The sequence below is a fragment of the Vigna unguiculata genome, chromosome 5 (genome assembly GCF_004118075.2).
Source record: "Vigna unguiculata cultivar IT97K-499-35 chromosome 5, ASM411807v1, whole genome shotgun sequence".
Taxonomy (NCBI): Eukaryota; Viridiplantae; Streptophyta; class Magnoliopsida; order Fabales; family Fabaceae; genus Vigna; species Vigna unguiculata.
The window spans coordinates 36,278,372-36,290,153 of record NC_040283.1 but is presented as its reverse complement, the minus strand read 5'-3'; the positions used below and the strand labels follow the sequence as shown (position 1 = coordinate 36,290,153).

Below are 11,782 nucleotides of genomic sequence, written 5' to 3'. Positions count from 1 at the left end.
ACCTTAAATAAGACATTCAAGATTAAGGATCTTAGGGATCTAAGATACTTTCTCAGTCTTGAAGTAGTAAGTGTCAGGTTGTACAGAGGAGGTTTCACTGGGGAGAACAACACCAATGAGATATGAGCCTAACCATATAAGACACTGACACCACTCTCAACCCAAAACCTTAAGGCAATAGGTTTATGGGTCTTTATTCTTATATAGTGCTCTACTTTCTCATTTTTGGTCAATGTGGGACTTAGACTCACACTTGGATTCCTAACAATCTCCTCCTCAAGGGTGAGTCCCTTCAACCACATTGGTACACTCCCCCTCCAGCAGAAGCATTCCCAACCACGAGTACTCCTTTTTTGCCCTTTTCTGTACCGCCGTTCTTTCTTAACGGGACACACTTTACTTGACCCACACTGTCAGGAAGACTTTCGATACTAGGACCACATTGCACTCGTCTGATCCGGTTTTAACCATCGGCTATGATACCACTTGTCAGGTTTATAAAGGAGTGGGTATCACTGGGGAGATACAACACCAATGACACCTGAGTCCAACCACATAAGACACTGACACCACTCTCAACCCAAAACCTTAAGGCGATGAGTTTATGGGCCTTAATCCTTATATGGTGCTCTACTTTCTCAATTCTGGTCAATGTGGGACTTAGACTCACACTTGGATTCCTAACAATCTCCCCTTCAAGGATGAGTCCCTTTAACCACATTGGTACACTCCCCCTCTAGCGGAAGCTACCCAACCACGAGTACTCATTTTCTGCCCGCCGACTTTCGATACTAGGACCATACTGCACTTGTCTGAGCCAGTATTAACCATCGGCTCTGATATCACTTGTTAGGTTTACAGAGGGGGTTTCACTGGGGAGAACAACACACCAATGAGATCTGAGCCTAACCACATAAGACACTGACACCACTCTCAACCCAAAACCTTAAGGCAATAGGTTTATGGGTCTTTATTCTTATATAGTGTTCTACTTTCTCATTTCTGGTCAATGTGGAACTTAGACTCACACTTGGATTCCTAACAGTAAGAAGTGAGAAAAGGATAGTGGTGAGTCAAAGGAAGCATGCACTGGAATTTTTAACAGATGTAGATCTTTTAGCATGCAAGCCTACAATCACCCTTATTGACAATCTTGCTAAATTGTCTTCTACTGGAAATGTGCCTTTCATAGATGTTCAAGCCTAAGACTAACCGAAAGGCTTATGTATCTCACTAATACCCGACCTGACAAAACCTTTTTTGTGTAGCAACTTACTTAGTTTCTTGTTAAGCCTACAATTGCACACTATACTATAATAATTAGAATTTTCATATATATTAAAGGAGCTCCAAGTCTTGGTTTAGTTTTCTCTTCCAACACTTCTCATCATCTAAAAGCCTTTTGTGATAGTGATTGAGACACTTGCAGTGATTCAAGACAACCTGTGACTGGTTTTAGTGTGTATCTTGAGAATTCCCTCATATCCTAGAAATTAAAAAAACCAAGGAAGGAACAATAACAAAGAGTTCCTATGAAGCTGAATATAGGACAATAACCATTTACATGTGAAATTCATTGGCTAACTTATCTTCTTTAAGATTTCAAAGTCCCTTTTAAACATCCATTTTTTTTTGTACTGTAACAGTGACTCAGCAAGATACATCGCAGTAAATCTAGTGTTTCACGAACACACAACACAGAAATACTATCATATTATTAGGGAAAAATTGAAGAAGGATCTCATCCATTTGCTTAAGTCCTCAATCTTTCAAGAGTATTTGTTCCAAGCTAGGTCTCATATAATATTTGCTCCCGAGCTTGTGAGTGTATATCACAGGATATGGACACAAGACTTCTAAAGGCAGCTAATATCAATTTTGTTATTTTGTCTTTTCTGACAATCAAATTTTAATCTTTTTTTCTGTTTCTTTGTATAAGTGTCTAGTTTTTATTATAATTAGTTCTTTGCTTTTCATTCTTTCTTTTTTGCAAGACCTAGTATAAGTATACTACTTATTGAGCCTCTTTGCTTTTGGTTGAGTGCAGAGAAAAGAGAAATATTAATTTCTCATTTTGGCCTTCATATCTCTCTAGTTAATTTCTCTTTTTATATAATACAAGAGTATGAGATCAAAATTAAAGTTAATACAAATATTATTTTTAATATAAATATAAGGATTAAATATATTTTTAGTCTCTAATCTTTTACTGAAAATTAGAATTCATTTCGTTTGTATCAGAACAAATTTAACCTTAAATATAATTACAAATCTTGGGTATTGGAACTTGACTCTCATAATCCTAGATTATATTATGGAACAAGTCTTATAGATACATATCAAAGAAGCTATATTTGTTATGCAGGACAAATCAAGAAAATCGTATATTTCAATTCATCAAACGACTTTCATCGCTCGTAAACGTTATTGAGAAAAAGCTTCCATGTCACCTCCATAGTAATAATGCGTAATTTTCTTTAAAATAGACATTAGACATTAGAAGAAAAAAAAGTAATTTTAGTTTGTGGTGTTATGAACAGAGTGACACACCAAGCTTTTCCTAGAACTTGATTAAATTTTGTTTCAATGATTTAATTATGGCATTTCATTTTCAGAAACACAACTGGACATGACTACTACCTTCCCTCACCTTTCTCTAGACTCCTAAACTTGCAAAGAGATCAAACATCTGCTTCATCGTGGTTGGGTTGTCACACACTCTTATGCAACTCTTTCTCTCTCTTTTAATGTGCTGTATTCCAATCTACCACGTCTCTTATCATTACAACCCACCACCACTCTTCATCCTCTTCAAGCAAACCCCTTCTCTGCCTCTCTTTTCTTCTCTCAACCTGGTATGTTTCCCTTCCCATTTTCATTCTTTATCTCCGCACTTCTAGGCTCTTGCTTTCTTCCTCCGAACTTTTATGCTTGTTGGGTTTGGTTTGTCTGTGACATTGTAATCATTCTGTTGTCTGTTCTGCCAATTGCTTTCTTTCGCAATATATAATGATGTCTGGTTTCAGTTCGCTCTGGCTTTTGAAATTGAAGGAAACCAAGTCCATATGATATGGCTTGAAAAATATAATTTGTATAGGTTTTAGTATATATTGCTGCTATAACATACTTAGTGTTAGAAGAGGCACAATGCGAGCTTTATCAGATGGTGCAATAGTTTTTGGCTTATTGGAAGAATATTACCTAATCTTACAATAATATGAACAGAGAACTTATATATATATATATATATATATATATATATATTTGCAAGTTTTATACAAAGAAAAACCATGTAAGAAAGTGAAATAGGAAGAAAAGAGAGGGTGGGGTATATAAGCCTTTGCACTTCTAAGAAATTTGACTGGACTTTTGCATTACTTGTCTACATGATAAATCTTTAAAGAAGTGTATGATCTTCTGTGCAGTCTCCTCGTTCATAAAACTATGGCTTATTTATTTATTCATGAGATTTACGAAAATTTGTTCCAACATTTCTTGTTATGCAGATTCGCTGTTGGCTGTTTCCTGTTCTTAATTCCTTGAGAAAAAGGAATGGGTGCGAAGAAATGGTTCAAGATAATAATCAGATTGAAGAAATCGAAGAAATCCAAACAAGAAAAGGTTATTTCTAGTGTTTTTATTTTTTTTTATCAGCAAATACTTTATGTATATATATATATATATATATATATATATATATATATATATATATATATATATAAAGAAAAAAACAAGAATTTGACCCCTAAGTATTTGAGCACAACATTAATGATGTTATATCTATTGTTCTTCTTTTCGATCCTTGCATTTCAAGTTTGATAACATTTTGACAGTTTAGAGAACATTACTCTGCTTCTCGTTAGATATTCTTTCAGCATTAACATTACTTGGGAAGATTTGAATATTTTTTAGTTTTACTTATTCCCTTTGACTTGTACCATTTCATTGGCTTTGTAAGTAAACTATATAATTAAGAAAATCGTTATAGTTGAGGAGAAATTCAAAGCTGATCATTTGATACAACCCACTGCCGGTGTTTGTTCTCTCGTCATTTTCTGAATAGGTACAGTCTACTGATGAAACTTCAGATGAATGTTCAAACATAAAGCAAAGTAGTCGTGAAGAGTCAAGTGGCATTCCCAATGAAAGTTTGATTATGGATCGGACAGTTCCATCAAGATTGATGGACGATGTGGCAGCTACTAGGATTCAAAATGCATTCCGTTCATTTATGGTACAATATCTGTGTCGTCCTTATTCCGTTACATGTTCATCACATGTTTTGCTAAATAAAGCAATTAACTGAAAACAAAAAGTCTAAAATTCATAATGTATCTCACTGATATCCAAGTGTTCAGACATTGCGTTGCTTTACAATTATCTGTTTTCAATCTCCTTGATGATAAACGAAGTTTCCAAGGTTAGAAGATTTTGCTTCTTTTAAGTGGTGCCTTCTAAACTTACCAATGTGATGTGTGGTGCAATTTTGATTCACCAACAGCATCAAATGTTATCGATAAAATTTGTGATGTCTTTCTTAAAAAAACTGAAAGTGGAAATATTTAAACTTAATGACATGGTATTGCTATGTTCATATTTCTGCACAATATAATTTATTTTGTATATAACTTCATAACTGATTTTGTATATTACTCTTGTCTTTTTCGTTTCTTCTCCTTCTCATTTTTTACTGCTGAAAAGAATCAAATGATCCTCTGCTCCGGAACCGGAAGGGGTCCTTGGGATATGATGGCATTATCTGCTACTCTTTTGCAGCCTTTTACAACAGTACTTGGAAACCCATTTACTTCTGAGTCAACTATTGGCGTGACGAGGACTCTTGTTTTCTTTCATCTGTTATTTATACCCAGTTGCTTAACAACAAATAATGCTTATACAACTATTTAGAGAGATATTGATTTGATATTTCTCAAATCTTAAGCAAATTATCACGCTGACATAGTGAAAATAGATAACTTCCTCCCTACCCTCTATACCCATGCAGGCAAGAAGAACATTACATCATCTAAGGGGAGCAGTGAAATTCGAAGCTTTAATTCAAGATCACCTAGCCAGAGAGCAAACAGCAACCGCACTGAACTATATACATTCATGGAGCAGAATACAAGAACAAATTAGAGCTCGAAGAATCTGTATGATAACAGAAGCCAGGATTAAGAAAAAGAAACTGGAAAACCAGTTAAAACTTGAGGCTAAGATTCAGGAGCTTGAGGTAGCGTAGCCTGTGATTACTACTTGATTCCAATTGTTGTCCAAGTGTTACTATTATCATTATAAGGGTCAATTTGGGTATCTTTGAATATTAATAAAACATGCCTTTTGATGTCAGGTGGAGTGGTGCAGTGGTTCTGAAACCATGGAAGAGATAATTTGCAGGTTACATCAGCGAGAGGAAGCAGCAATTAAACGAGAGAGAGCCATGGCATATGCCTTTTCCCATCAGGTACAAAACTTGTTTTGCTCGCTTCATACGAAAGAAAATAAAAATTTGAGTTCTTATGTGAACGTGACATTGCAGTGGAGGCCAAACTGTAGCCAGTATTTTGGTCAGGCTTCTTATAGTCTTGGTAAAGAAAGTTGGGGTTGGAGCTGGACCGAGCGTTGGGTGGCAGCACGTCCTTGGGAAGTACAGGTTAGAGTTCAGCCCTCCAACACAAAGAAAGCTAATGGCCATGATCAAAAAATAAAATTCAACAAGATGAACTACAGTGAAAGCAAAGCAGCCTTGGCTAAACCTTCCCTGTCAAACGGGAAGGAAACCGGAAAAGGAAAGGAAAACAGTACTTCAGGGCTGTCAAAGAACATCGTTACCAAATAGCCCATACTAATTTGAAGGTTTATGGTTTCTTCTTGTTCTTTTGGGGATTTTTTTTCCATATTTGGCTTGGCGAGAATCTACCATTTGGTGTGTACTATTTACACTAGGAACTTCACTTATCTGCTTTGGCATGGTGTATACGACTATGAATGTGAATTCCCTAGTTTTGGTTGAAACTTGAGAATGGTATTATCACCCCTTTCATTTAAGGGGCAGTGATTAAAATCTTTACCACGAGTACATTTATGGTTTTACATATTGGAACTGCAAAGAAGCAGGGAAATTAAATGAAATATCCTCCTGAGGTGAATGATTTCAAATAGACAAAATGTGACAGTGGATGGTCGGCCTCTTTACGGTTAAACCGTCATTAATTATTGCCACATTTTGCATATAGGGTAGCCCAGAGTTGTGTGCTGCTTAATGACGAATTCAACTTTTTGGAGTAATGTTATTTATCAACCGACTAGCAGCACCAACAACCAAAAACAATTTACTACGATCTCAATAGAGGCCAATGGTTTTTCTGTTTCCTGGTTGCATTATCCCCTTGACAAACAAAATTTCCAGCTGGATACTAGAAAATGTTTTTTTAAGGCACTGAGTTTCACGGGGTAGGGGACCAAGAACAGACGGACAAGAACTACACTTTGGTGGCACTGACCAGTGAATTCTCCCATAATTGAGCTTCCTTGTGCTCATCTCTATACACATCTTCCACTTGTTCTACACCTACTAGGATCTATCTACACAGCCCATTGGTTATGGAGTATGTATGGACTACGACGTACAGATTGATTCCCCAACCACTGCATCAAGGCTGAGAAGTTGATAAGAAAATACAAACGGTATTTTGATTCCAAATCCAATGGCAAAACTAAACCACTGTGCCAGAAGCTGGAGCTTCCTTTTGGAGAATACTTGAGCATTAGGTGAGTAAGTGGGTAAGCCGACATCAAGATGAATTGAGTTGTTTCCCTTCCTTTTTACACCACACAATCAACCCTTGAGTCACTATCACGAATTATCACATCGTTAAACAGGCGAAAGAGGAACAAAAATAAGACATAGGAAAGGAAAAGCAGAAAACCATACTGAATTTAGGAAAATTGCCCTTTTAACAAGCTGGGAATCAACTCACACGCAACTCCTTTCTTTTGTAAAACAGTTTCTACTGTTCATAGACAACGACTTATCAGCCAAATGCTCCCAAAATTCAAGCACGAAAGAGATAGATCATTGATATAATAAAACAGTAGAATGAATCGTCTTTTAATTCTTTTGGCAGTATGAGGAAGCTACAGAGAAGGATGGACGGTCGCACAAGAAAGCAGTAAAAAGGTAACAACACACTCATTTCTATCACAGCAAAGAGAACCAACCCATTGGCGAATCGGGCATTTTGCAAACGATAACAAAATGCCCGTCTCTTTCCTTCTATCGAAACAAGACACTAACAACCGACTCAAAGTTTTAGCACACACTAGTAATTATCCATACGTTGGCTTATTTGGAATTTGCCCTGTTTTGCAATGGAGATAAAGTCTCATCTTCAGACTGCCTCTGCACTAAGTTGGAAATAAAGAAAAATGGAGCCAACTAGGTAGTCAATAAGTAACAGTAGTAATAGCTACGTGCACGTTTTCAAACCAAAACTAAGAAACTAGATATCCAAGTACAAACACGGCCACTACAAATTGCAACAAAACATCAAACATTCAATCCAACACACAACAATACCCAACCCTAAGAGTCTTCCTAACGAAACATGACATACATAATGATGATGATGATAAAAAGAATAACATAACAATCTGGAGAATTCAAAAACCTGGAAATTCAACCCCAGATTTTCTTCATTCCACAAGCATACTCCACTGAACCGAATCATTCATTCCGAATCCGAATCCCTCGCCTCCTCGCTGCAGAAATAGACCACACAAGTAGGGTTTCGGAGTCAGCAACCGGAGGAACGAAGTCGGCATCGGCGGTTCAGCGGCGAGAATCGGAGGAAGCAGAGGACGGCTTATCGGACACGCCGTCGTGCTCCTCCTCACCCTGAATTCGTGCCGGCACGCGGAATCCCGAGAAGCCCCCGGGCGCAAATGCCGAAGAAGGAGATGACTGATACACCAACGCCGCCGCAGCCGCCGCCGGTGACAAATAGTGATGCCGATGATAATGATCGGCGGCGGCCACGAACGACGGCGCGTCAATCCACGCACGAACGGACGGGGTGTTACTGGACTGAAGGGGTCCCCTCTGAGAAAAATACTGGCCTTGACCATTCCCATTACCATAGCCAAAAACCATCGCCGGCGACGCCACCGTTGCCGGCCCCGGCAAAGGCGAGGGAGCGTTGAGCACAAACCCTCCCCCACCTCCAGCACCATGAGTATCATTAGTAGCATTCCCACTGTTGTTCCACGCTCCCATGTTATCAAACCCGGCTCCAGCGAAAAGCACGTGCTCGTTTTGGTTATGGTGGAGCATAATCGGGTCCTGCAAGGACTGAAGCGAGAGACGCAAATCCTGGCTGCTCGTCCTCGAAAGCAAATCCGGTGGGTAGCTCTGGAACTGAATCAACGGCGACGTCGTTGTGGGGAAGAATGATCTTATCGCGTCGTTATCCAACGGAAGATAACTCGAACCTCCTCCTCCTCCTCCTCCTCCTCCACCATCGTTCTCGAGATTCTCGTTGAACTGGTTCAGAATTTCAGCATCAGGGTTTGTGGTTGAGTTTGGGTTATTAGGGTTTGTTTTGTCTGATTCGTCGTCGTTTAGGTGGTTTGGTGTCGGGAGGGTGGGTTTCCAGGGAGGGAGATGCGCGAGTTGGTCTATGGCGGCCTTGGCTTTGTTGATGAGCCAGTCGACGGCCTTACTGGGGCGGTCGTAGCCCAACCGATCCTGCACGTCGTAGAATTGAATTGCGGTGTGGGCCGATAGCCTCACCCGGCGGTCACGCGGCCCTTTGGCGGTGCAGACTTTGCTGTGACGATCCTTCCGCCCCGTGGACCGCACAATGTGTCCTCCTTCAACTTCCACTATCTCCCCTCCTCCTCCTCCTCCTCCGCCTCCTCCTCTCACCATCCCCTGCCTCCACGACGTCGTTCCTGCATGCTCCAGGGAAGCCGCAAAAGCCCGTTTCCGTTGCTGTGGTCGAAAGTAACCCCGTTGTTGATGCTCTTCCGTGGTTGTTGTGTTTGTGTGACGATGATGATTGGTTTGAGGATCCAGAGTCAGACAGTTTTTTTGTTTGTTGTTGGGTTGTTTGGTTTAACAGAGGATAGCGGGTTTGGCTAGTGAAAGGTGGAGAGTGGAGGCGTGCCATTCAATATTTCGAGTTCCATTCCAGAAGAGAAGAGAAGTGAAGTGAATGAGTGTTGTGGGGGCGAGGAGAGTGTTATGGTGAGATTTCAGAATGAATGTTAAAGATGTATTTGTTGTTGTACTACATTACACATACCATGACACCACCACCCACCAACCCATCCAAAACTCATTCACTCCCTCTCTTCCTCCCTCTTTCTTCCACTTTTCACCCTTCACCCTTCACCCTTCTTTTTTTTTATTTTATATTCACCATTTTTACTTCCTACTCACATCTTCAAACCCTTCCTTACATTTCTACCCTTTCCAAGACTACTCCTTTACATCATCCCACCACACCTTTCGAAAGGGACACCCTCTCTCTCTCTTTCTCTTTCTCACTCTCTCACTCTTTCACTCTTTCACTTTATTGCTTAGCTTAAAAGAAACAACATTCTATCGTCTAATCTCATGGCCACAATTTACTTCTTCTCCCAACCCAACCTCTTTTTTTTTTTCTCTCTGGGTTGAGTGTTACTGTTGTACATGGCATCTCAAGGGGCCTCCTTTTTCTTTCTTTTCCGAACAACATCGTTTGTCTGCGTTTTTCCATGCTTGTCCTTTTCCCCCATCAAAACAACCCAAATTACTAACTAACCAACATCCTCTTTCTTCTTTTCTTTAACTCAATGCTTCTTACTTATTTCTAAATTATCTACCATCCTTTACCTAATTTCCTTTTAATGCTATTTTAGTTCCTTTAATTTAACGTTCTTTTCTCAACCAAATATTTTATTCCTTCACTCTCCCATCACACTCCGTTCTAATAATTTTAAAAGTAGCAACATATTCACATCACACACGAATAATGACATCTTATTCATATTAAGTGCTGTTCTATAACATTATTCTTAGATAATATGCATGATAACGCCACCATGATCTTATCTTTCTACTCGCATAGATTTCACAATAATGTTTTTCAAATTTTGTATGTTAAGAGGTTAAATTGCGTTCAATTACTTTTTTTAAAGTATTACATTAGTATTAATATATTTTTATCATACACATATTTAATTTTTAATGAGCATACTAAGATTCACATAAGTAACAAATCTAAGTAAGATACTACTCTAAAATTTGTGATCTAATTAGAGTACGATATTTTATACTTATACTATGTTTATCTAAAACAATTTATTATTGAAACATGAAAGAGAAGAGAAAAGAGGGGAGATGCCCCTCATTGAGGTCAGGAAAAAGTACAAACTTTTTACCTGCTTATATATATATATATATATATATATATATATATATATATATATATATATATATATATTTGACTTATTTTTTGAAAAATCAACTTTAACAAAATAAATTTATTTTTCACTCACTTTACAAAATCTCACTTTTTTGGTAAATCTTTATTTTAAATTAATTAGCAGGAACAATTTTCACCATTATTGATGTTTATAATGTGTAATCGAGTGAAAAGACAAAACTAAAGAATGTGTGATCTAATAGTTATGGTAGAATATGTTTTTCTAGTATATGAAGAGTTGTAATTACGGAGACCATATAATTGAAATTTCTCATTATTGTGATAAAGTTGGGAGATTTTCAAATCAATTTGTTGAATGGGTGATTGGCACTATATTAGTGATATAGACTGCATTGAATCAGGTTATACACTTTTGTAAGATTTATCATTGAACCAAATTAAATGTTTTGTTGTCCATTTTTCTATTGTAAATTACAATTAAGTTCAATTATAAAGTTGAATTTCTTTCATTTTATATCCAAATAAATTCATGTTAGTATTACATGAAGATTTTATTAAAAAAATAAGATTTTATTAAAAAAAAGAAAAATATAAGAAATCACACCAAGTTCATGATAAACTTGCATTATACACATAATCAAAAAAAAAATACATAATATAAAAAAAATTCTGATTTTCTTCACGAAAATTAGTCCATTTTTTTATCGATAAAGAACAAATAAATTGTAGGAGAGTGTAAGGCCCATTATTTTATTCTACCTTAAATTTTAAAGGGTTGTCTCAAATCAGTTGGACTTAGGGCTGGCCCAAAGGGAACCAAGGACCCTAAACTACCTTAACCCTAATCCTTCTTCTCACTTTCAGAAAACAGTCTCCCCTTTTCCTTAGAGTTGCAGTCGTTTCTCTACTAGGGTTTGGTATCACCTTGGTCAAGCAAGCTCAACCTCTTTTTCTTGCTTCACGTAAGTCATTCTCCAGCTCATACTTCTCCTGTTTGGGCATATTTTCGTATTTACAGTAGGGTTTCGTAGTAAGCTCATTTTCTAAAGTTGTTCTGCTATCTTTTCTAGTTCACAAGTTCGTTCTTAGAGTTGTCGTGTTCTACTGTTTAGAGTCGAGGCATTTTCTAGCTATTTTCAAGTAAGGCAAGCTAAGGCTTACTCGTGTATTTCGATTTCTTGTTTGTCCTGCTATTATTTTACGATTCTATGGTTGGTGTGATATTGTGAATGCATGGAATGCCTTGGTATGCTAGTTTGGATTCGTATGGGTGGCTGTTGTAGGGAAACAGTAACGAGAAACTGATGCTCTCGCCCAAGCGAGCCTGTCTCGCCCAAGCGAGAGTTGCAGAA

The 11,782-nt window shown here is 37.9% G+C and overlaps 2 protein-coding genes across 4 annotated transcripts; one reads left to right on the top strand and one right to left on the bottom strand.

The window, feature by feature from the left end:
- The first annotated feature begins 2,648 nt into the window (after window positions 1-2,648).
- LOC114184914 (protein IQ-DOMAIN 1-like) lies at window positions 2,649-6,095 on the top strand. Of its 3 annotated transcripts, none has more exons than XM_028072311.1 (6): window positions 2,649-2,855; window positions 3,507-3,621; window positions 4,070-4,234; window positions 5,006-5,233; window positions 5,351-5,464; window positions 5,540-6,095. In XM_028072311.1, the coding sequence occupies exons 2-6, from the start codon at window positions 3,553-3,555 to the stop codon at window positions 5,837-5,839; spliced, it is 876 nt and encodes a 291-aa protein (XP_027928112.1). In that variant the 5' UTR covers window positions 2,649-2,855; window positions 3,507-3,552; the 3' UTR covers window positions 5,840-6,095. The 3 variants fall into 3 exon arrangements, with proteins under 3 accessions (XP_027928112.1, XP_027928110.1, XP_027928111.1); XM_028072309.1 differs by having other exon boundaries at window positions 2,651-2,855; window positions 4,064-4,234; XM_028072310.1 differs by lacking the exon at window positions 2,649-2,855 and adding an exon at window positions 2,879-2,959 and having other exon boundaries at window positions 4,064-4,234.
- A 1,348-nt stretch (window positions 6,096-7,443) lies between these two features.
- Window positions 7,444-9,799, bottom strand: LOC114184913 (transcription factor PCF5-like). The gene has a single exon (XM_028072308.1). The coding sequence runs from the start codon at window positions 8,927-8,929 to the stop codon at window positions 7,832-7,834; it is 1,098 nt and encodes a 365-aa protein (XP_027928109.1). The 5' UTR covers window positions 8,930-9,799; the 3' UTR covers window positions 7,444-7,831.
- Between the last annotated feature and the right edge of the window lie 1,983 nt (window positions 9,800-11,782).

Bases quoted from the DNA above. Each gene is read 5' to 3' on its own strand.
- LOC114184914 (XM_028072309.1), top strand. From the start codon at position 3,553: ATGGGTGCGAAGAAATGGTTCAAGATAATAATCAGATTGAAGAAATCG. The intron at 4,235-5,005 runs GTACAATATCTG...ATACCCATGCAG, and splicing joins ATGCATTCCGTTCATTTATG to GCAAGAAGAACATTACATCA. The intron at 5,234-5,350 runs GTAGCGTAGCCT...TTTTGATGTCAG, and splicing joins CTAAGATTCAGGAGCTTGAG to GTGGAGTGGTGCAGTGGTTC.
- LOC114184913 (XM_028072308.1), bottom strand. From the start codon at position 8,929: ATGGTGAGAGGAGGAGGCGGAGGAGGAGGAGGAGGAGGGGAGATAGTG.